The sequence below is a fragment of the Carassius auratus genome, chromosome 19 (assembly GCF_003368295.1).
Source record: "Carassius auratus strain Wakin chromosome 19, ASM336829v1, whole genome shotgun sequence".
In the NCBI taxonomy this organism is placed as follows: Eukaryota; Metazoa; Chordata; class Actinopteri; order Cypriniformes; family Cyprinidae; genus Carassius; species Carassius auratus.
In genome coordinates, this window is record NC_039261.1 from 28,933,901 (window position 1) to 28,957,148 (window position 23,248).

At 36.2% G+C, this 23,248-nt stretch overlaps 2 protein-coding genes across 3 annotated transcripts; one reads left to right on the forward strand and one right to left on the reverse strand.

Annotated features, from left to right (window-relative positions):
* Positions 1-353: 353 nt before the first annotated feature.
* On the reverse strand, positions 354-1,645 carry LOC113120133 (prostate-associated microseminoprotein-like). The gene is made up of 4 exons (XM_026290067.1): positions 1,511-1,645; positions 874-984; positions 681-789; positions 354-605 (listed from the first exon to the last, which is right to left on the reverse strand). Exons 2-4 carry the CDS (start codon positions 980-982, stop codon positions 449-451), a joined length of 375 nt encoding a protein of 124 aa, XP_026145852.1. The 5' UTR covers positions 983-984; positions 1,511-1,645; the 3' UTR covers positions 354-448.
* Positions 1,646-10,074: 8,429 nt separating this feature from the next.
* LOC113120134 (extracellular matrix protein 1-like) lies at positions 10,075-21,523 on the forward strand. Of its 2 annotated transcripts, none has more exons than XM_026290068.1 (3): positions 10,075-10,264; positions 20,348-20,607; positions 20,694-21,518. In XM_026290068.1, the coding sequence occupies exons 1-3, from the start codon at positions 10,105-10,107 to the stop codon at positions 20,895-20,897; spliced, it is 624 nt and encodes a 207-aa protein (XP_026145853.1). In that variant the 5' UTR covers positions 10,075-10,104; the 3' UTR covers positions 20,898-21,518. The 2 variants fall into 2 exon arrangements, with proteins under 2 accessions (XP_026145853.1, XP_026145854.1); XM_026290069.1 differs by lacking the exon at positions 10,075-10,264 and adding an exon at positions 19,648-19,745 and having other exon boundaries at positions 20,694-21,523.
* Positions 21,524-23,248: the final 1,725 nt, after the last annotated feature.

Here is a 23,248-nt window from a genome sequence, read left to right on the forward strand (position 1 = left end):
CAAAAAATCCTCTGCAAATATATTAAGCTATTTTAAACATTGTTAATAATGAGATGTTACTTTAGCACCAAATATATATTAAAATGATCACGTGACACTAAAGACTGAAAATACATTAAAATAGAATAGGCAACAGTTATTTTAAATCAATACTCATTTCAAAAACCCTAAAATGTCTTCCTGACCCCAACTTTTGTTCGATGTGTGTACATTTCTTATATTGTTAACATAGTGAATAATCTGTATATTTGGGCTAAACATAGTGAATAATCTGTATATTTGGGCTAAACATGGTGAATAATCTGTATATTTGGGCTAAACATGGTGAATAATCTGTATATTTGGGCTAAACATAGTGAATAATCTGTATATTTGGGCTAAACATCGTGAATAATCTGTATATTTGGGCTAAATGAGTGTTTTGCATGAGTGAATTCAGTAGTGTAGTCTAGAAGAGTGCGTCGTTCTCTGATTTCCAAAGGCGGCTCTTCCCTCCAAACAGACAGGGAAGTTTATGGTTGGCCTTCATCACCACAGCAACTGTGCAGGAGTCTGCTTTCCTAATGGCCTCGCACCAGGGTGGGTAATCGACTGGCTGCTTTCCACTAGAGGACAGTAAAAACAATGAGCTTCAACATCAGCTGCTGACCTGCATGTGTGTAGTGACTCGTGAAACTCACAGTTCACAGCAGCCCACTCCAAACGGCTCGAAACACACACACTGGAAGCATTCATCATTTATCCAGACATCCCCAATGTCAAATACACGGCCGTTGTGTTCACAGCTGGCTGCAGCAAAATGGTGATCATTAACACTTTAGGCAACACATCATATTTAGCCCAACCTGTACTGTATTGTGTTGTCCAGTTTACCTTTTGAGTTGAAGTAGCATTCTCCACTGCTGGATACTCCGTCACAGAGCTGGAGGATGCTGAGCACGCAAAACACAGCTAGAAAAACGTTCATCTCGTTTGGCTGCATGTCTACAAGAAAAAAAATTAGAGCGTATATGAGATCTATTTATTCACAGCCGTTTGAATTATTGGATTCAGGTACTGTGAGCTACTAGTGATATTTTGTTTTTAAAAAATGCTTCAAAAATAATTATAAGCCGATTTAAATGATAGGATACTGCAAGTTTGGTATTAGGAGGGAATTTAATAGTTTTAAAAATAGAATTTTGTGTTTATTCAAATGCAGTACAAAATGAATGATTACATGGCATTAATTTAACTAAACTTTAACATTAACTAAAAGTTTGGCTTTGTTCCTGTTATCCCATGTATATCATGTCACTATTGTTACATGGTGGATAAAAGTATCATTTATTACATACAAAATGTTTACAAGACAACATTTAATTTATTCCTATTTATCATTTCGTGTTTTTCTTGTCCTTTTTTAACGTTTTGCATAATAATGTCTTCTGAAATGTAATTATCCTTGTAGTGTCACATAGACACTTTTAGCATCATATAATATAAAAAGAAAGCTAAATCAGTATCTTACCTTTGAGGATTCTTCCCTTTCCCCTCTTTTCTTGTTTGCGTCCTCTGTTCTCTGTCTGGAAACGTGTTCATGTGTTCCACTGATGCTCTGTCACACAGCAGCTTTATATACCTGCATCTCTCTCCTCTCGTCTTCACCTCTCCCCCGCTGTCATTTATGTTTACCCTCACTCTGTTCTTTCTCTCTTTTCTTTCTTTCTGTGCACACAGAATGTTTTACTGCTGATAAGATGGGTGAACTTTACCTAAATTACCAAGTTTTCTATTATATTCTATTATATTATTCATTTTTACAACCATAACTGAAAAAAAGAGAAATTAGAGAAAAAAGAGATTAAATTGGCTTCAGGAACTGCAAAACATTTAATATATTTATTAATGTAACTCATATTATATTATATGTATATATATTAGAACCATGGCTGCCAACATTGCACATTTCACTGATGTAAGTCTTGTTATTATATTATATTATATTATATTATATTATATTATATTATATTAATAATATACAGCATATTATATATTTTTTTTCTAACTATAATTGCAAAAAAAAAAAATTTGTCTTTTAGATATTGCCTTTTCAGTGGTTACATAATTGTAACAAAGGTGTCTGTTTCTGGTTTATACTAACCTCATACATTGCCTTTTCAGAGGTCGGAGGTCACATTAGAACTCTTAGATGCTGATGATATTTGTTCTCCTTATATTTTTTTTTCTAACTATAATTGCAAAAAAAAAAATTGTCTTTTAGATATTGCTTTTTCAGTGGTTACATAATTGTAACAAAGGTGTCTGTTTCTGGTTTATACTAACCTCATACATTGCCTTTTCAGAGGTCGGAGGTCACATTAGAACTCTTAGATGCTGATGATATTTGACTTGATATCAGAGAGGTCACTCGGTGGATTGTGTTTAATCATCAGGGTTGACGTCACTGTCTGAGTCTGCATGTGTGTGTGTGTGTTAAACAGCATCTGTACACACAGTATTGGCTGCATGCACACAGATAACATGCTGCTGTGTTTTCCAGACACATGCACACACATGCTAACATGCCTGCAGAGTATTTGACGTCATTGATCGCTCTCGCAACCTCTGTGTGTCTGACTGAATGTATTTTTTTGTCATTCATTAGTGAATATGGAAATCTTTCTGGATGTGTTCTGGAGACAAGATTGTGTTCGTTCAATTGCCTTTCATTGTCTGCCTTGTCTCAATCTTTACAGCACTGCTAATGCAAACACACCTGCTGCACAGTGTTGTTGTACACACACATTCATTCTAACCTCTCTTGCTACAAAGTTTTTCTGAAATTTATAAGCATGATATATTACAGTTTTAGACAAGTGTGCAGAATAAAATGTATTTGTTCTTCAAATAGAACCTAAAAAGGGGCGATGAATTGTTTTGGAACTAAGAATAATTTAATGAAGTACACTACCTTTCAAAATTTTAAGACTTTTAATATTAAGACTTTCACAAACAATTACATTGAGAAAAATCTGGTACAAATCTGAATGCTCTGTTCTGTTGCACAGTATTAAAAAACTTTGGATACATATTTTATGTATTAAGTCTTGCCCAGACTTAAAAAACTGAATTGTTATGTTTTAAGCAGTCAGTGTGGCATGTACAGTATTGTTCAAAATAATAGCAGTACAATGTGACTAACCAGAATAATCAAGGTTTTTCGTATATTTTTTTATTGCTACGTGGCAAACAAGTTACCAGTAGGTTCAGTAGATTCTCAGAAAACAAACAAGACCCAGCATTCATGATATGCACGCTCTTAAGGCTGTGCAATTGGGCAATTAGTTGAATTAGTTGAAAGGGGTGTGTTCAAAAAAATAGCAGTGTGGCATTCAATCACTGAGGTCATCAGTTTTGTGAAGAAACAGGTGTGAATCAGGTGGCCCCTATTTAAGGATGAAGCCAACACTTGTTGAACATGCATTTGAAAGCTGAGGAAAATGGGTCGTTCAAGACATTGTTCAGAAGAACAGCGTACTTTGATTAAAAAGTTGATTAGAGAGGGGAAAACCTATAAAGAGGTGCAAAAAATGATAGGCTGTTCAGCTAAAATGATCTCCAATGCCTTAAAATGGAGAGCAAAACCAGAGAGACGTGGAAGAAAATGGAAGACAACCATCAAATGGATAGAAGAATAACCAGAATGGCAAAGGCTCAGCCAATGATCACCTCCAGGATGATCAAAGACAGTCTGGAGTTACCTGTAAGTACTGTGACAGTTAGAAGACGTCTGTGTGAAGCTAATCTATTTTCAAGAATCCCCCGCAAAGTCCCTCTGTTAAAAAAAAGGCGTGTGCAGAAGAGGTTACAATTTGCCAAAGAACACATCAACTGGCCTAAAGAGAAATGGAGGAACATTTTGTGGACTGATGAGAGTAAAATTGTTCTTTTTGGGTCCAAGGGCCACAGGCAGTTTGTGAGACGACCCCCAAACTCTGAATTCAAGCCACAGTACACAGTGAAGACAGTGAAGCATGGAGGTGCAAGCATCATGATATGGGCATGTTTCTCCTACTATGGTGTTGGGCCTATTTATCGCATACCAGGGATCATGGATCAGTTTGCATATGTTAAAATACTTGAAGAGGTCATGTTGCCCTATGCTGAAGAGGACATGCCCTTGAAATGGTTGTTTCAACAAGACAATGACCCAAAACACACTAGTAAACGGGCAAAGTCTTGGTTCCAAACCAACAAAATTAATGTTATGGAGTGGCCAGCCCAATCTCCAGACCTTAATCCAATTGAGAACTTGTGGGGTGATATCAAAAATGCCAAAACCAAGAAATGTGAATGAATTGTGGAATGTTGTTAAAGAATCATGGAGTGGAATAACAGCTGAGAGGTGCCACAAGTTGGTTGACTCCATGTCACACAGATGTCAAGCAGTTTTAAAAAACTGTGGTCATACAACTAAATATTAGTTTAGTGATTCACAGGATTGCTAAATCCCAGAAAAAAAAAATGTTTGTACAAAATAGTTTTGAGTTTGTACAGTCAAAGGTAGACACTGCTATTTTTTTGAACACACCCCTTTCAACTAATTCAACTAATTGCCCAATTGCACAGCCTTAAGAGCGTGCATATCATGAATGCTGGGTCTTGTTTGTTTTCTGACAATCTACTGAACCTACTGGTAACTTGTTTGCCACGTAGCAATAAAAAATATACTAAAAACCTTGATTATTCTGGTTAGTCACATTGTACTGCTATTATTTTGAACAATACTGTATGTGATCAGTTTGTGGCACTGCTGAGGTGGAATGGAAGCCCAGGTTTCTTTGACAGTGGCCTTCAGCTCATCTGCATTTTTTACTATAATTACTACTGATCAACAAGTAGGCTTTTTTGTTCATTTAAGCCCTAAGTAATGAAATATAATTGAATTTTATTGATTATGTTGACAGCTAATTGGTGTTTTAGGCATGATTCACAGTAGAGTGACTGCAGCCCCTCTAGAGATTTGAAATGTTTTAAGGATATTTATTTTTATAATGTCACATTTAGTATTTTTTCACACCGTAAAATAGGGGCTTTAGGAGTGAAAATGTATGTTAGCATGTCAAATATTAGAATAAGTGGAAAACTATAGATGTTGTATTGTTCTGTGATTTTCATTTACATTTCATCCAGATTAGCCTACATTAAAATCAATGTTGACTTTGTTCTGTTTTAAAACATTCTAATTCATTCCAATAGGCTCATTTGCTACTCAAGAAACATTTCTTACTGTTTGTAACAGGAATGCTGAAAATGAATGTTCTCCTTAAAATTTTTGTGGAAACTACTTTTTTAGGATTATTTGATTAGTATAATGTTCAAAAGGGTAGCGTTTTAAAAGTGTTTAAAAGTTTTTACTGTTACTTTTGATTAATGTAAGGAGTCCATGCTGAATAAAAGTATTATATTATTTTAATCTTACTGACCAAAAACACATATACCTACAGTATATTTGAATTGATTTTAAGGTTGGGCCTTTCTAGATACTTCCGATTTCAGATGTCAGTTTGACCAAGGAGTTCAAATAAAAGTCCAGCCTGAGATGGACATGCTGTTCCTGCAAGCTGAGATGATTTATTTAGTTTTTAATTCATCTCCCGTACATTTGTCTATTTTCGTTTATTGATTTATTTTTATTTTTTCAGACAACCATTTTAACTTTGCATCACCATCAACAAACTCAACACAGGCCTGGAGCAGGGGAGAAGCGAGCCTCCTCAAGCAGTTTTCACTCTGCTCTTTTGTCTGCAGCACACTCTCTGATGAGCACCACGTAATCCGACACTGTCAAAGAAGCAGAGAGTGAGAAAGATAGGAGAAGAGAGAAAGCGCACACACGGGATACATAACCACACCCAAACGTGTGGAGGAAAAACACACCTCAGCAATTAAAAATTTAGATAATCTACATGGCAGTGTTTGTTATTGTATGGAAGATATTATGTGGATCTTGCTATTTCCATCCAGCTTTTTTTTTCTTTTTCTTTTTTTGTGAAATTAAAATGAAATGAATATGGATATGAAATGCAATAACCTATGCATACAAAATTGGTGAAGCAGCTATTAAATTGGTGTGTAATTGATTGTGGAACATGCAACTAAGAGGCTGCATGATTTACCACAATCATACAGCGACACACTAGCATTGTTGCAGTGATTTCTGCACAAACAAGTAATAGTAAATAGGCTTGTTTAAGTGTTAATTTGACGTTTAAATATGTTGTATTATATTTGAAAAAGTAAAGATGCATTAAACCGGTCTTTTTGGGGGGGGGGGGGTGAGTCAGACTTGACGGGTGACCACACCATCTTCAGACAGATGTTCACTCCCTCAATACTCCACATGTGTACAAGGCTGTGCTTTTGGCTCTTATGGAAGTGAATCTTCTGGTCTTAAGAGAGGAGGATCCTTTTCTGAACTAAACTTACTGAAAGGTATACATCACATTACTGATATGTCTAAACTAAGCACTGGAGCAAAAACATTAAGTGCCGCGGCTTTGAAAGTGAGAAAACATTGATTTCAGTGAGAATGACCCATTCAAGGTAGAACTACTACATACTGTGTTTCTTATTAATCTGCATAGTGAAATCTGAAGTGCTAATCGAAGAGCTATTGCATAAAACTGGAATGAACATCAAAAACAACAAAGAAAACCTCCTGACAGAGATTAAGAAATTAATTTTTTAAGTAGTTTGTCACATCACAATGAAAATTCTCTGGCTTTTCTAGCTCTTGCCCGTTAGGTGGCAGCAAAGACCAGGCGGTCAGAATGAGAGAGTTTGTTCGTTTGAGGCTGAATAAGCGAAAGAGACGCAAAAATCTTTTACTTGTGTTAAAATGTTTTACTTTACACAGACAGGAAATAGGATTTTGGACAGGAAATAAGTAATAATTTTCCTTTTAATAAAACCATAGTACAATATAGCAACATGTTGTAATAAAAAGTATAAACAGTATAAAGGCATCCACTTAGCATTTTCCCCCAGAATCTATATATCTAAGCAATTATGAAGATACTAACTTACAAAATTGATACTGAAGAAACTATCATGTTAAATCAAAATATATAAATGCTTTCATTTTATATGTTAATCCAATATTATTAAGAGGAGATACATTAACATTCTCATTCAGCAGATGCTTTTAACAGAAGCAGTTTACACTTTATCAACAATATAACGACCGATTTATAATAGGGAATTAATAACTTTATAAAAAAATTGTAATGTTACATCAGAAGGTCTATTGGAGAGATACAGATGGTTCAGTATAAATCAGTCATTTAAAGCTGCCTAATCAGTCTAAATAAGGCACAACACTAACCCTTGAGAAAATACTTTTTCAATTAGGTCGTCTATTTAATCTTAGAAATAAATTTAATTCCTGTTATAGAACGCTGTCTTGAATTCAGATTGCTGTTATTCTTTCACAGTTTGACAGTAACTTGAACTGTAGTTTGAATTTGAGGGCAAAGATCCCTGTAATAAAGAAAGAAAAGACAGATTTTAAGATTAATTCAAACTCTTAAATCAAGATTAATTTAGTGATCAGTGTTCATATTGTGAATGCATTCATATCCTCAAAAACTCACTTTATGGTAGGTTCGTCCTTGAGGACTTCTGCAGTGGCATTCACAAAGGCACAGACTAGACTTTGGTTCTGTAACTTTTGTTTAAGACCATTCATTTCTTCACTCCATTTTGTCTTTTCAACACCAAAATTACCTGAAAAGATCAAAAGAGGTTATATAAGCATCTCTTTTCTTTGTTGGTCTATGTGTGCCTGCTTTTTATGGGTTTTTTTTTTCTTTTTTTGCAACCCAAGCCTCAGTATACCTCGGTTTAAAATATACTGATGCTCAAGAAGGTGACACAGTGCTAACTATCACAAACAGTTGTGGATCATCCTGGTAATGACACAGTATTAGGATTCAAGGGTATGTGAACCTCTGAACGGGTCATCAGTTATAATTTTTCATTTGGAGTATATGTAAACACCTGTTGTGTGAAATAGCTTATTCAGGACAGTACTAAATAAAAGCAATTTTCAATACCTCTCTTAATTTGTTAAAATTATTAACATTTTGCATTTCCTGCAAGGGCTATATACACATATGAGAAGAAATGTAGGCATATATATTTACTCACACAGTACGAGTAGGTTTCTATATATGAAAATATTTAATTGCCTTCATTATCAGATTAAATCATATTTGGGGGGTCCTTGCTAAACACATAAACATACCCTCAATGTCACTCTTCTCTTTCTCCACGGCTGCGACGTCATTACTCAACACGGCCTTTGAAACACAATACATTGGCAGATTTTAGGAAATGAGAACAGAGCTAAACTGCAACATTTGTTAGATAAAACACCCCCTCTGGTCTTAGCATGGTACGTTTCTTGAGCATTAGCTAAAGCAGATACCAAAACAAAACAACCAAACAAATGAATGAATACATACAAGACTGTTTGCGATCTATGACTCAGTTAGGCCTATTCTTTTGAATTGGTTGACTTGTGTGGTTACTGCCAGTTCAATTCTTGTTAAACCTGCTTTAAATGTGCGTTCCATTGCTTTGCACACCCCATATCAAACAATATGAAAATACTTCACATCACTATACCAAACTGTCATATGTCGTGTAAAATTTTGTCAATATTTTTTCACTCACCACTGAATCCTTGCATGCTTTAACTTCTTTGTCCTTTTCCTCCTTAGCAGTGTTCAACTTCCCGACCTCATCCTGAAGTTCCTTGACCTCCTTGTCTACACTGTCAATTTCCTTCTGTGTGTGTTCAATTGCTAAACTATAATCCTTTATATCCAGATCTTTTTGTCTCTCCTTTCTCTCTGAGAACTCTACTTCATTTGTAAGTTTGTTCACAAATTCCTTGTTAATGTGTATATTTCCTACCAAGCCTGTGATCACCAATATTATTAAACACAGGATCAGGGACCAGCATGATTTCCTCTCCATTGTATGTATATGTCCGAAAGATATTTTTATGAGCTTATTAATGTTAATTAATGGTTTTAATTCTCAAATTTCCTATCACTGTTTTTCTTGTATCAATAAGGTTTTTATATCATTTTTGTTTCATCCAAAGTGAAGAACATGCATGCATATGATGAAAATAAGTGTTTGGTTCCTAAAGGAAAATACAAAAAGAAAACAATATTTTGCAGTCATAATGTCACATTTAAAAAAAATAATAACTAATAATAATAATTTACAACCAAAAATATTATCAATGGTCTAAGTCACAGGCTTTTTCCATACCTTAGCTATTTATTTTACATTGTTGCGGGCTGAGCCTTTGCTGCCCTTAAATTAAAGGCTACTTCAGACAAATCTAGTCTCCTCAAACTGTTTTTAGCTCTCGAAGTAGGTCATTACGTTAAAATGCAAAACATCCCGCAGTCTCGATTATTAACGTGTGATTTAATATTTTGTCTTGAGCTCCATCTGATAATTATTTGACCAATGATGGCGTGCGCTTGTCTTAAATCGCTAATAGTATTAGAGTAACAGTTGACAAATATATAAAAATAGCAAAGGCTTGTTACTAATTTTAGCACTACAATTCGAAAACATGAATAAGACATTTAGATGAGAACAATTATTAAACTCACCTCTGCCAGGAAAATCACAGAAAAAGCAAACAATAAAAAGACCAAGATTAAAACAATAATTTTCCTTCTTTACGCCCTTTTTTCTCTTACATTCAACTTGTACTGCAGGCTAATCGTTACTTCTCTTTCATTCACAAGATGACCTGTCTGACCAGTTAAGCAGAATCATTTCGTTTTTTTTTTTTTTTAATCTCCTTATAATGAGTGGCCGATTTACCCAAAGAAAGACATTTGACCATAATTTAAGTCTGCTTTTTTTCTTTCACTCTTTTATTGTTGTGCATGAATAGCCTACCTTTGTTGTACACGTCTGAATTTTGCTCGGTAGTTTATTCTCAGCCTAGTAGGCTACTCTTGAAGTCTTTCGGATCGCTGTAGCCTGTGGGTTGGCTATGAAAACCTTAACCCTCTTCAAACTTAAATGAGACCTGCAGCGGTTAAGAAGGATATTTACGTAGTAAAAACTTTGTATGTCTACACAAGTGGAAATGAACAACGCACGTCCGGTTGGCACGTGCGCTGCTATAACACCTTGTTATGCCTCCTGCTGTTCTGGTCTTCTGTTCTTTCAACAGCATCTGGTAAGTTCAAGGAAATTGCAACTTAGTATTTTTTTTATTCTGACACCAGAAAAAGCTTTTCAAATGCACACATTTTCTGCTGCTGGTAGCTTTCTAAATCCTCCCGTAATAATAGCTAGAATAGCAATGTTATGATCGTCTCCTACACCTTCACCACGAATATGACTCGCCCAATGGCGTGAGTTGGATTGGCTCATCTGTTTGTTCTGCACATGCCTGACTGTATCCGGAAAGATAGTTTGAAAGAAATGTTTATTTGTGCTTATTTTTTTTTGTGACGCTAGAGGCGCAAACATGACATGCGCTTTATTAGCTCGTACATGGACGTCCTTCATAAAACTTAACATCTAGCACAGAAAATTTGATTTTTAATTGAAAAAAAAAATTTGATGTCCGGGGAAAAGAGCACGTATAGTCACCATAATTCAACTGTAAATTTGTATCCACCGATAGATAGAATAGATTAGTAGCCTATCATATAAATATAATAAAAATATTTATATATTTATATATTCTTTTATTGCAAAAACACTTGAACGAGCTGTGTTCAAACAAGTCTCTACATTTCTCACAAACATAAATCTTCCTGACAGCAACCAATCTGGCTTCAGAAGTGGACATTCAACTGAGACGGCCTTGCTCTCAGTTGTTGAAGCTCTAAGACTGGCAAGAGCAGAATCCAAATCTTCAGTACTTATCCTGCTTGATCTGTCCGCTGCTTTTGACATGGTTAACCACCAGATCCTCCTATCAACGCTACTGGCGAAAGGCATCTCAGGAACAACACTTCAATGGTTTGAGTCTTACGTATCAGATAGGTCCTTCAAAGTATCTTGGAGAGGTGAGGTGTCCAAGTCTCAACATCTAACTACTGGGGTGCCTCAGGGCTCAGTTCTTGGACCACTTCTCTTCTCTGTCTACATGGCATCATTAGGTTCTGTCATTCAAAAACATGGCTTTTCATACCACTGCTATGCTGATGACACTCAACTCTACCTCTCATTCCATCCTGATGATCCGACGGTAGCTATTCGCATCTCAGCTTGTCTAACTGACATTTCTTCCTGGATGATGGACCATCACCTTCAACTCAACCTTGCCAAGACAGAACTGCTTGTGATTCCAGCAAACCCATCGTTCCATCATAATTTCACCATCAAGTTAGGCACATCAACCATAACTCCTTCAAGAACAGCTAGAAGCCTTGGAGTTATGATTGATGATCAGCTGACTTTCTCAGACCACATTGCTAAAACTGTCCGATCCTGCAGATTTGCTTTATTCAACATCAAGAAGATCAAGCCCTTTCTTTCGGAACATGCTGCACAAATCCTTGTTCAAGCTCTTGTTCTGTCCAGGCTGGACTATTGCAATGCCCTCTTGGCAGGTCTTCCAGCCAATTCTATCAAACCTTTACAATTAATTCAGAATGCGGCAGCAAGATTAATTTTTAATGAGCCAAAAAGAATACACGTCACACCTCTGTTTATCAATTTGCACTGGCTTCCAATAGCTGCTCGCATAAAATTCAAGGCATTGATGTTTGCCTACAAAACTACCACTGGCTCTGCACCCATTTACCTAAATTCGTTACTTCAGACTTCTGTGCCCTCTAGAAGCTTGCGTTCTGCAAGTGAACGTCGCTTGATTGTGCCATCCCAAAGAAGCACAAAGTCACTTTTACGGACTTTTATATTAAATGTTCCCTTCTGGTGGAATGAACTCCCCAACTCAATCCGAGCAGCTGAGTCCTTAGCCATCTTCAAGAATCGGCTTAAAACACATCTCTTCCATCTTTATTTGACCCTCTAACTTTAACACTCACTATTCTAATTCTATTCTTTAAAAAATCTAACTACCTTTCTAATCTTTTTGTATTCTATTTTCTTTTCATTTACTATGCAATTGTATATGTATGTGTGTGTGTATGTGTAAAGACCTCTAACTAGCTTGCTCTATTCTTTTATTTTTTTATTCTATCTGTTTTCTTTTTATTTATTATATTAGTTAAAATCCCATGCTACGTGTACTGTGTTAACCTAACTGAGACTTGTTATAGCACTTATATATCATTGCTCTTTTTGTTGTTTTTGATTGCTTCCACTGTCTTCATCTGTAAGTCGCTTTGGATAAAAGCGTCTGCTAAATGAATAAATGTAATATTTTAAGGAATTGCCTTTTTAGCACCATTTTAAACCTGGGGTTAAATTCAGTATTTGCTTCCATTCAATGTAAAGTAGGCCTATCATTTAAAAAAAGGATGTAGCCTATTAACTTGTTAAATTTCGCATTTAAAAAAATCTAGTGTTTAATCATGTATAAATAGTTCTTCAAATTAAAAACTTGTAATAAAAACTTTAAAATAAGTACGCAGGTATGACCTGCAATATTCTAGATACAATTTAATAAAGAGCCATACAGCCTACCTATAATTGATTAACTATGGCATTACAAATGAAAATGATTATTTATTTTTTTGAATAAAAAATTATTCTAATTTGCCTCTTTGCAGTGGAATTTAAAGCCCGTTCTCTTTTTTTAACCTTAAATACTACAATAAGTCACGTCATGTTTGTTTGATGCGTTCCATGAACCACGTGACCGCGCGGCGACGCCGGAGGGATCAAAGCTTGTTGCAACTCTTTTTCAATGACTCTGGTTTTAACTGAAGCGCTACATTTTACGATTTACGCCACCTTAAATGCGCCCAAATTGTAATTATTGTTTAAATTTCGTATTAAATCTAACACAATTCTAAAGCTGAGAATGCTTGATATCGCAAGCAGTGATGTAAATTCGGTGGGATTTACATGGTCAGCGTGGAGAACGTGAGACAGATCCTGGAAGCGTGTGTCTCACGCCAAATGCGTGAGAGTTGACAATCCTGCCTTTTGTTGTTTTGTAATATGAAACGCATCACATTCTTTGTCCCCTTGGGTTGTGGCCTTAACTCGTTCTTTTGACTCACACTGTCAGGTATGTATTTTTTTATCTGCACCACACCTTGTTTTGCTGTTTACTGACTTCAAACCTTCAATCAAAACACCTTCACTAAGGGTGTGTATAAAAGTCTGGATTTTTTGCTGCATTCCGGCAGATAAACGTGATCAGCATGAGAATGAACTTTCCCGTGAGGCTGTACAACTTCTATAGGCTATGTCTATAGGCAATTATAATCCACAGATTACAAATACCAATGTCAAAGCACTTATATATCTTGTTGCAACCCTACCTAAAAGTTACCAGCACAATATGCACCACTAGAGGGCACATGAATCCCACACCCAGCTTGAAGGCCATGTCAATTATACATGCAAAATCATTATCCGCTTGCTTGACACATCTTCTTTTTGCTGCACTGTAGTTTCCCAAAGAAGGCATATTAAGGTTTTCTAAATATTTACGGAAGAAAATGGTGTAAAAAAAAAGAATAAATCTAAATAAAAAGGTTAAGCACTAACAAAAGTACAAGATCCTGCAATTCCTAGTGTGCTATATTCTCGATATATAGAAGCTGCAATCAGAGTCTAGTTAAAAAACACGTTTCTGCAGTTTTTCGACTTCATTAACACAAGAATATTTCAGTACACTTTCTGGTGCAAGATAAAGGCAATTTTTAAGGTAAGAATGTTGAACCAAAACATTTAAAGTTGTGTATAATCCGTTTCTTCAGCGTCCAATAGTTGTCACTTTACTTTTTATTTAATTTAAATAGTTCACCCAAAAATGAAAATCCTGACATGAGTTACTCATAATCATGCTTTTCCTGCACTTATGTTGCGGCTTGTTTACATTCAGAGGAAAGCACATGCATGCATCTCTCCAAAATGGCGCTAGGATAACACAGAGGAGCAGACTTGTTGAATAAAGTCTTTGTTATTTTTGTTTTCTTTGTGCACAAAAAAGTATTCTCATAACTTCATAAAATTACGATCAATCCACAGATGTCACATTTCTATTTTCAATATTTTAACAATTTCCTTACTACGTTTCTTTGCCTTATTCGTGGTACCCTTGCTGTCTATGGAGGGTCAGAAAGTCTTGAATTTCCCAATAATGTAGGGAATGAAGGGATGGTAGCATCTTCTATTTCAATTTTTTGTATTACATCCCACAGTAGTGTGTGAATTCATGCCAGCTTTGATAAAGCACAATTCCCTCTTTAAAGCTTTACTACCACTGAACGTCACTGTGAGGACCAAGCACTTCTCACTGTACTCCTCCTCTAGCATTAACAGAACATTATGGATGCTTTTGGATCCAAAATGATTGAATTGGTCTTTTGAGACCAGAGTATTGATTCCCAGAAGTCTCTATTTGTAAAATTTACCCATCATTAAATTAAAACTTAAAGTGAAGACCTGATTATTTCAGGAGCTGTGTCACAAGTCCATTGTTTTTGAATGTTGGTTCTACTTCTGCTATATTTTCACACATAAAACAATAATTTGGTATTTCTCTTGTACCATTGTCCTCTTTTATGCTAAGAAATAAGTGACCTGGGGGTCTCTCCCAAGTTCTCCCGCTGCTGCCAGCATTAAGTCTGAGTATGATTCAGTGGGCTATATAAGACTTTTATTAATTGCCAGGAAATTACTTACCTTTAAAAGTTTTGGTTCAGTATACTTGCCTGTTGATCAAAATAGCCTTAAACCTATATATTTTTATTATTTTTTATTTATTTAGTGACTTTCAGGAGGGTGTATTCATATTTGCATCAAAAAAATGTATCACTTTGATAGGAAAATAGGATAATTGTATCGTTAGCAAATTTGAGTATGATGTTGGAGCTGTGCTTGGCAGAGCAGACATATGTGAACAGGGAGTACAAGAGGGGACTGAGTACACATCCCTGTGGGGCACCAGTGTTGAGTGTAAGTGAGGAGGATGTGTGATTGCCTATTCTAACCACCTGGGGTCTGCCGGTCAGGAAGTCCAGGACCCAGTTACATAAGTGACTGTTAAGACCCAGATTTTTCAGTTTGGCTATAAGTTTGGTAGGGATAATGGTGTTAAATGCAGAGCTGTAATCAACGAACAGCATCCGCACAAAAGTGTCTCTTCCCTCCAAGTGTTCTAGTGCAGAGTGTATGGCCATTGCAATGGCGTCATCAGTGGATCTGTTAGAACGGTAAGCAAATTGTAATGAGTCCAAGGTGTCAGGTAGAGAGGAGCAGATTTGACTATCCGTTCGAAGCACTTCATGATGACTGATGTCAGTGCTATAGGGAGGTAGTCGTTCAGGCAGGAGACAGTTGTTTTTTTGGGAACAGAGATGATGGTGGTTTGCTTGAAGCATGTGGGGATCACTGTAAGTCTCAAGGAGAGGTTGAAGATCTTGGTAAAGACATCTGCTAACTGGACAGTGCAAGCCCTCACGACATGTCCGTGTATGCCATCTGGACCTGGAGCTTTGCGGCCGTTGACTCTCTTGAAGGCCTTACTTACTTCGTGTGTAGTTAGAACCAAGGGGCAGGTGTCAATGTCAGCAGGTATTTTCACAGCAGGAAATGTATTGTCTGTCTCAAAGCGAGCATAGAATGTATTGCGCTCATCCGGTAAAGAGGCAGACAAAGACACACCACTGCTTTTCCTTCCTTTGTAGTCTGTGATACGTTGTGATGCGTTGGGGGTCAGAGCCATGATATTCTGACTCCACTCTGTCCCTAAAGTCTCTTTTGGCTGATTTGATGGATCTTTGAAGGTCATACCTGGACTTCTTGTAAGCAGTTAAATCCACAGAGTTGAAGGCAGCAGTCACCACCTGCACCTCACCCTTGACCCAGGGTTTCTGGTTAGGAAATGATTTAACATTAATGGATGGAACAACATCCTCTGTGCATTTGTTAATGTAGCTTATCACAGAGTCTTTGTATTCCTGTTTGTCTCCTGCTGTATCTTGAAACATCTGCCAGTCTGTGGTTACAAAGCAGTCCTGCAATGTGGAGATGGCCTCTTCACTCCATTTGTAAACTGTTTCAGAAACTGGTTTTTCCTGTTTGAGGCATTGTCTTTCCTCTCATAAAGAACATTAAGCATGTTCTTTATGAGAGGAAAATGCTTAACGTCTAAATAATGTGTTGTGTTCACATTTTGAGCTTATGCATATCTGCACGTAGTATATGCGTTACAGTTTTGTCTTTATCTCTGTCTTGGTACATTAAGCTCCTTTAAGCATTTTAGAAAGTCCCTTATTCAAGTTTACCTGGGACCCCAACACCTGTGTAGGGGAATTTACAGTTAAACCCAAGGACCAGCAGTCAGAGATAGATTTAACTGAAGAAATATTTACTGAAGAAAATAGTTTGCAGTTACATCACTCAGACGTCAGCTTCAACACTTTCAAGAGAGTTTGTAGGCCGCTTCCTTTAACATGTCAGAAACACCAGTAATTATCCTCTAACAGGTCACTAATTACGTCAGCACATAGGTGAAAAGGACTCCGATTGGTCAGTTTACGGAAAAACAAGTAAACTCTTAACAGATGTACATAAAGTTGATAAAGCATATCTCCGAAGGTTATTTAAATGACAAGTGATTAAAGGGGCACACGCAATGTTCTTCTTCTGGACACCAGGGTGATATCCAATTAGTCTCTACTCATGGGTGCCGTTTGTGAATCTCCCTGAAGACTGGTAGCAACTGGTCCTGCATGAACAGATAACAACACACATACATAGAGAAACACTGATCTCTGTCAAGGCTGGGTAGCTGCGTTATTACTCTTATCAGCTACTCTTCCAAAAACACACAGTAAGGGAGTCTGTTCCTTCAGAGAGAAAGAGAAGAGAAGATTTAGACCATATTCAGCATATTCTTTTACATACTGGCATATAAAACAACCTAAATGTTTGGGGCACACATTGGTCACGTAGGCAAGCGCCCCAATGTCCTCTACGGGCAATCAGTGATGACTGAACTGGAGAGGAGAAAGCAGAAGTCTACATGGAGAAGCCCGTTTCTTCAAATCAAAAGGACACCGACACATTCCAACAGCAATATACATTTCTTTGTGTTTACTACTAATATGTGGTAACTAATAACTTTGTTCAATCAACTACAATCTATAAGGTTAATAACTTGATTAATAATCACAAGAGATAATACAATTGATTTTATTATGAAGGCCATGGTCGATTGACATCCACTCCTTCACCAGTTAAAGATGTGATTTCTAAATGCCATATGACAACCACAGCATTTTTATTTGATTTAGTGGCACAAAAACAGTGTCCTTTTTCACCTGAGCATTCTCTGTTGGTTGTGAGATAAATGTATGTTCTTAAATATGATCCAGCATGTCATAAACTCACTTCATTTTGATATACTGTATTACATTCATTTTGCATGCCATGTAAATCAGAGAGAATATATATATATATATATATATATATATATATATATACATACATACATATATATATATATATATATATATATACACACACACACAATAGGGGTGTAACAGTACGCAAAAATCACAGTTCGGTATGTACCTCGGTTTTAAAGTCACGGTTCGGTTCACTTTCGGTACAGTAAAGGGAAGAAATGCAAACATTAAGCTGCAGGTTGTTTATTACTATAAACTTTTTTAAACAATTTGTTTACACTTTTTTTAAAATACTTTTTAATAAAATATATATAAAATAAAAAAGAATAACTGGAATTAAGAGCAAATGTCTGTTTAAATGCCAACGGGAGCTGCATCGTTTTTTCCCTAGTTGTAGTGATGTTCACACTCGCGTGATGCCTTTTGAAAACATTAGGCTGGTGGCACACTGGCATATTGCAACAGTATTGACGGAAAAATAGACTATGTTTGACAGGTGCAATATTTGAAAATCGATAATTATTAATTAATTTTTTTAATTACATTTATATCTGAATATATGTCAACCTATAGACTTTCAAACATCAAAGTGTCATGAATTAATATGTATTTGTGTATAAAATGACATATAAACATATTTTCCGCATGAAAAATAGGCGTCGGTTCGATTTCTAGCATGCACGCGTGTCTCACACAGACAGTCTGCAAGCTCCTGTTAACATGGGAGCCGAATTAAAAACGGACACGCCATGCATCCAGTGTGTCGCCGGCACAGAATCAGCTGCAGGGCGGGATTTATGCTGAATGCGGAGACTTCCGCCACTTAATATGTTCGTTTGGAAACACGAAAATGAACCTATGTTCCATATACAAAATATTGCATTCGGTCATTCGGTACACACGTGCACCGTACTGAAAGCCCTGTACTGAAACGAATACACGTACCGTTACACCCCTAATATACAATGCTAATGTGCACAAAGGCTGTTTCTAAAAAGTGGGGCAATTCCAACTTTACAAATACAGTCTGGAGCTTCTGACTCAGTCTGTAAGTACGTTTACATATTTAAAGAATTTGCCACTGATGGTTTTATGTTTATGTGTCATGATGCAACGCACCATGTAAAAAAAAAAACAGTAAAAGTCATTATAATCAGTAATTATGTCCCCACTGGATGCAACAAATGCCTCGTTTGTAATGGATTTGATTGGTTTTGATTTGCCGTGCTGGGAGATGGCATCACAGTATGGGAAGGGGTGTAACAGTTGTCACATGCTTGAAGTATTCAGCCAATTACAATGCACTAGATAGTTGTCCAATCAGCATACATGTCACTTTTCAGGATTATGAGCTTTGTAAAAATGTATGCGTTTCGGAAAGGCGGTACATGAACAAATAATAATGTACAGTATGAGGAAAATAATGTTCTTTTTTTTTTTTTACCTTAAACCACATAATCACATTTCATTACATCAAAAACACCAAATATTGTTATTTTTTAGCTACGTCATTTGACCCCTTTAAAGGAGCGCTCTGTCGCATAGTTACATGCACCCTGTCACTGTTAACTGGCCTGTGAATCATCTTGTCACAGTTATCATCCTCCACATTTAATTTCATTTAACTTCCTACTCTATCAAAGAAAATAAGTAGCACGTTGATTTGCGAGCCGTGGGTCTTCATGCAGAGAACTCCGCTCATATCTTCTGCATAATGATGCATTTCATCACATTATTATTAGCAGAACTGATTGGTTTGCAAGAAGCCATTGGAGTTTTTCTCTGTCAACTGAGCAAGCTATTTTAATTAGATAAAAATTTGTGAATATTTTAGAATAGGGCTGAAGAACATACCTGTTTTGACTATCCACTGTTTTGACGTATGAATTAGTATCATGCTGGAGTTTATACAAAATAAAGGCAGATAATATTAGGCCCTTATCTCTTTTCTTCAAGCTCTGCTTGACCCACCAGCTTTGACCCGCCTCTCGTTCCTTTTCCAACCCTTTAAATCCAGACACAGCAGTATTGTTGCAGTATTTTAAAGCTCCCATCAAGACTGAAGAAAAGACTGCAAATTTGCAAAGAGGACATTTTCTTTAACTTAAAAAAAAATGGTTTTGAAAATCATTCTTCTAATTTCATTGGCAGGTATGTGCTTTATTTTACAAAACTTTATGAAACTGTCTTCTCATTTTGGGGCGTCTTCTAAAAGAATAAATGTGAAAATAAATAGATTTCTCTAACAATGTCCTTTGTGGCAGGGATGGGCAGTATTCATGTGTTTGAAATACAAGATGCTATTTTGTATTTAGTATTTAAATACATTTAATCTTAATATTTTTGTAGTTTCAAAATACATAAAATACTTTTTTGCCAGTCAACCTCTTTATTAGACTGCTGAGTTCCTGTATCGACAAGTATACAAAAATACTAAAATACGTTGTTTTCCGTGGGCGCCGCAGCATTCCCTAGGCGCCGCAGCATGAATGGCTGCCCACTGCTCCGGGTGTGTGCTCACAGTGTGTGTGTGTGTTCACTGCTCTGTGTGTGTGCATTTCGGATGGGTTAAATGCAGAGCACGAATTCTGAGTATGGGTCACCATACTTGGCTGAATGTCACTTTCACTTTTTTTTTCTTCACTTTTTTATGTTGATACTGCATTCTCTGCAGTAATACATTTAAATAGTAAAACATTTAAAAAGTATTTTTTTATTATCATGTATTTATATATTTTCTTTATTCCATTAAGGGGGACAGATCATTGATCCTAACACACTGATGGAATCAGCCTTTCCTCCAGCCAGACCTTCGGTTAATAATCTCAATTCAGCCTGTCTTTATGGAAATGGTCGTCCCAGATATCCTGCCTACTGTTTCCCTCCATCAGGTTACGCTTACGCTCAACGCGCTGGAAAAGCAATAAACAGAATAGAGTCGTGGTTGGGTCAGTGCTGTTATGGAGGTTTGACCACTGGAAATGGACAGACCCTTTGCTGTGCGAAACAGGCGGTGAGTACATGAGCCAAAAAGAAGTTATTTAACTACAGCACTGATAACCAGAATACAATGATGTCTTTTTTTCTTTGCATTTGCAGTGGGAAACTGCCTTGTCCTATTTCTGTATTGAGGAATATTCCACTATGACTTTAGTCCATGAGTGCTGTGAGAAGAAAGGAGAAGAACGATGGAACTGCTTTGAAACACGAGCTCCTAACCCTTCCTACCAACCCCTGTGTGGGTACATTGCTCCCATGATACCACCTGACATGAATTTCAACTGGGACCCCAAAACCTGCTAAAGGTCTTACTGCCAGATGTCTTTATTTAATTTAGCAACACACAACCTGATTAAAGTCTGTTAATCTACTGTGAATCACAAGAGTCTGATGTATCATTCTTTTCATGTAATTTAATTGTGCTCATTCTTCTAGAATAACTGTGTGTCAATACTTTTATTTTCACATGTATTATTTTACAATACTCATCACAGTTGAAGTTCAAGACAAAGTGCACTGAGTGAAGTCAGTTTATTTTCAATATGGCAAAAGGATTGAAAGGATTGTTTGACATTTGATTTTTCCTTCGAGAAAATAATGGTTGCTTCTAAGTTATATAAGATATTTCATGTCACATTGTTTGCATGACAGATGTATTTGTGGAAAGATTTTATGAATAAATCACAGATCATAAATACAGCTGACCTTTTGTCTGATTCGAAGGGTTATTTATTTATTTATTTATTTGGGATGTAGTGTAAAAATCATGGGAATCAGATTATGTTACTGCTTTCAAAGGGGAAAAAAACATTTTCTATAAATGTTCTTTTGTTAAGGTTAGAGTTTCAGCATCTTGACACATGAATCAGTGACATTCAACAATAATTGTAGGGTAAAGACACTGGCACGATCATGGTTAGTAATGTTCCTTTAACAGAAACTGGTGTCTTTAGATATATCCCTTCCATAAAATATTGTTTAATACTGCTGTGTATCTCCTGCGTATTTTCAGCTTGGTAGTTATATAAGATTGCTTTATGTTGGATATAACATTGTTTAGGTTTATCTACAATCATTGGCAGCTCAAAGACACATTTTAATGATTCTTCATTCAATAGAATACCAAAGTTCAGTTACAGTTCTAGTTCTAAAATGTGATGGGCTAATATTAAATTTTTTCAATATTTGTGCGGTTTGTGCATAATTGGTAATAGATATCATTATTTATTGACCATTAGTGTCTTTTATCATAGCTGCTGTCACTTTTACGAAATCAAAAAAATAAACAGTGCCATTCAGGTCCCTCACAATTTATAGTTTTAATTTAACTTGTAATGTTTAAGTTTATGAATTAACAAATATGTTCACTGAGCCCAGAAAACTTTGATTTATTCAACAAAAAAAGCAAGGATGGAAAATAATCAGCAAAAAAAAAAAACAATAATAATAATAATTTAATGTCGCCTTTTATATAATCTGGACTTAAAAAATATTAAAATGATTTTTTTTTTAAATATTTGATATTTTGGATTTTATGACTTGTATCTCCCAGGATACCTGGGAATTGCCCTAAAAACAGCCTTTAGTAATTCTGTAATTTATTTGATGCAAACAAATATGCAATATTCAAAATATGCTGCATGTCTGACGTCTAAATTTCCTAATTCTGGGACAGGCATTTCTTGTATATCTGAACTGTCTCATTTTCATTCTCAGGGGTGGGGAATTCCAATAAAGTAATTAATGTAACATATAATTTTAATGTAATCCTGAATCATGATCAAGGCTCAGAAAATACTTTTTGTGTGTAAAGAAAATAAAAATAACAACTTTATTCAACAATTTGTCTCCTCCATGTCACCTTGTAGTGCTATTTTGGAGAGTAACACATACATAAACAAAATGTGCAACTTACGTACGTGGATATGTTGTTTACGTTAAAAAAAAAAAAAACGTAAACACGTATGGTGCTGCTGACATAGAACAGCATACGTTGTTTACATATGTGATACTCTCTAAAATGGCGCTGCTGGGTGATGCGTAGGAGACAAATTGTTGAATAAAGTCATTATTTGTTTTCTTTGCGCACAAAAAGTGTTCTTGTATTTTTTGCAGCTTGAGAGCGCGTATTCAAAATTATCAAAGAGACAAAGGCATAGTTTAATGACACCATGACTGAGAGTGGAATCGGGAGTTGTGGTCTTTATCCCCAAAGCCAATGCAATCCGATGGGACTCAAGTTCATGGATGAGCTAATGATTTATGAACTTAGGCTATGAGCTTCTCCACCCTTCCTCCAGAATCTAGGACCTTGGTTTCCAAATGAAATACAACACCTGCTCTAATCTGAAAAGATGACTTTGGACCACTGGGCAACAGTCCGTTTTTTTTGCTTAGCCTAGGTAAGATGCCTCTGATGTTGTCTGTGGTTCAGAAGTGTCTTAACAAGAGGAATACGACAACTGTAGCTAGTTGTGTAGTGGTAGCTCAGTCCATTCCTTCTGAAGTTACTCAAATTTTTTAATTGATTTTGCTTGACAATCCTCACAAGGCTGCGTTTCTCTCAGTTGGTTGTGCATCTTTTCCTTTAACTCAACTCTCTGTTAACATGCTTTGATACAGCACTCGGTGAACAGCCAGCTTCTTTAGCAATG

What these genes read in the sequence shown, in the direction of transcription:
- LOC113120134 (XM_026290068.1), top strand. Translation starts at nt 10,105, where the DNA reads ATGAGACCTGCAGCGGTTAAGAAGGATATTTACGTAGTAAAAACTTTG. An exon ending in TGTTCTTTCAACAGCATCTG is followed by an intron (nt 10,265 to 20,347) that starts GTAAGTTCAAGG and finishes TATTCCATTAAG; the next exon opens with GGGGACAGATCATTGATCCT. An exon ending in TTTGCTGTGCGAAACAGGCG is followed by an intron (nt 20,608 to 20,693) that starts GTGAGTACATGA and finishes TTGCATTTGCAG; the next exon opens with TGGGAAACTGCCTTGTCCTA.
- LOC113120133 (XM_026290067.1), bottom strand. Translation starts at nt 982, where the DNA reads ATGCAGCCAAACGAGATGAACGTTTTTCTAGCTGTGTTTTGCGTGCTC. An exon ending in ATGCTACTTCAACTCAAAAG is followed by an intron (nt 790 to 873) that starts GTAAACTGGACA and finishes ATTTTGCTGCAG; the next exon opens with CCAGCTGTGAACACAACGGC. An exon ending in GGAGTGGGCTGCTGTGAACT is followed by an intron (nt 606 to 680) that starts GTGAGTTTCACG and finishes ACTGTCCTCTAG; the next exon opens with TGGAAAGCAGCCAGTCGATT.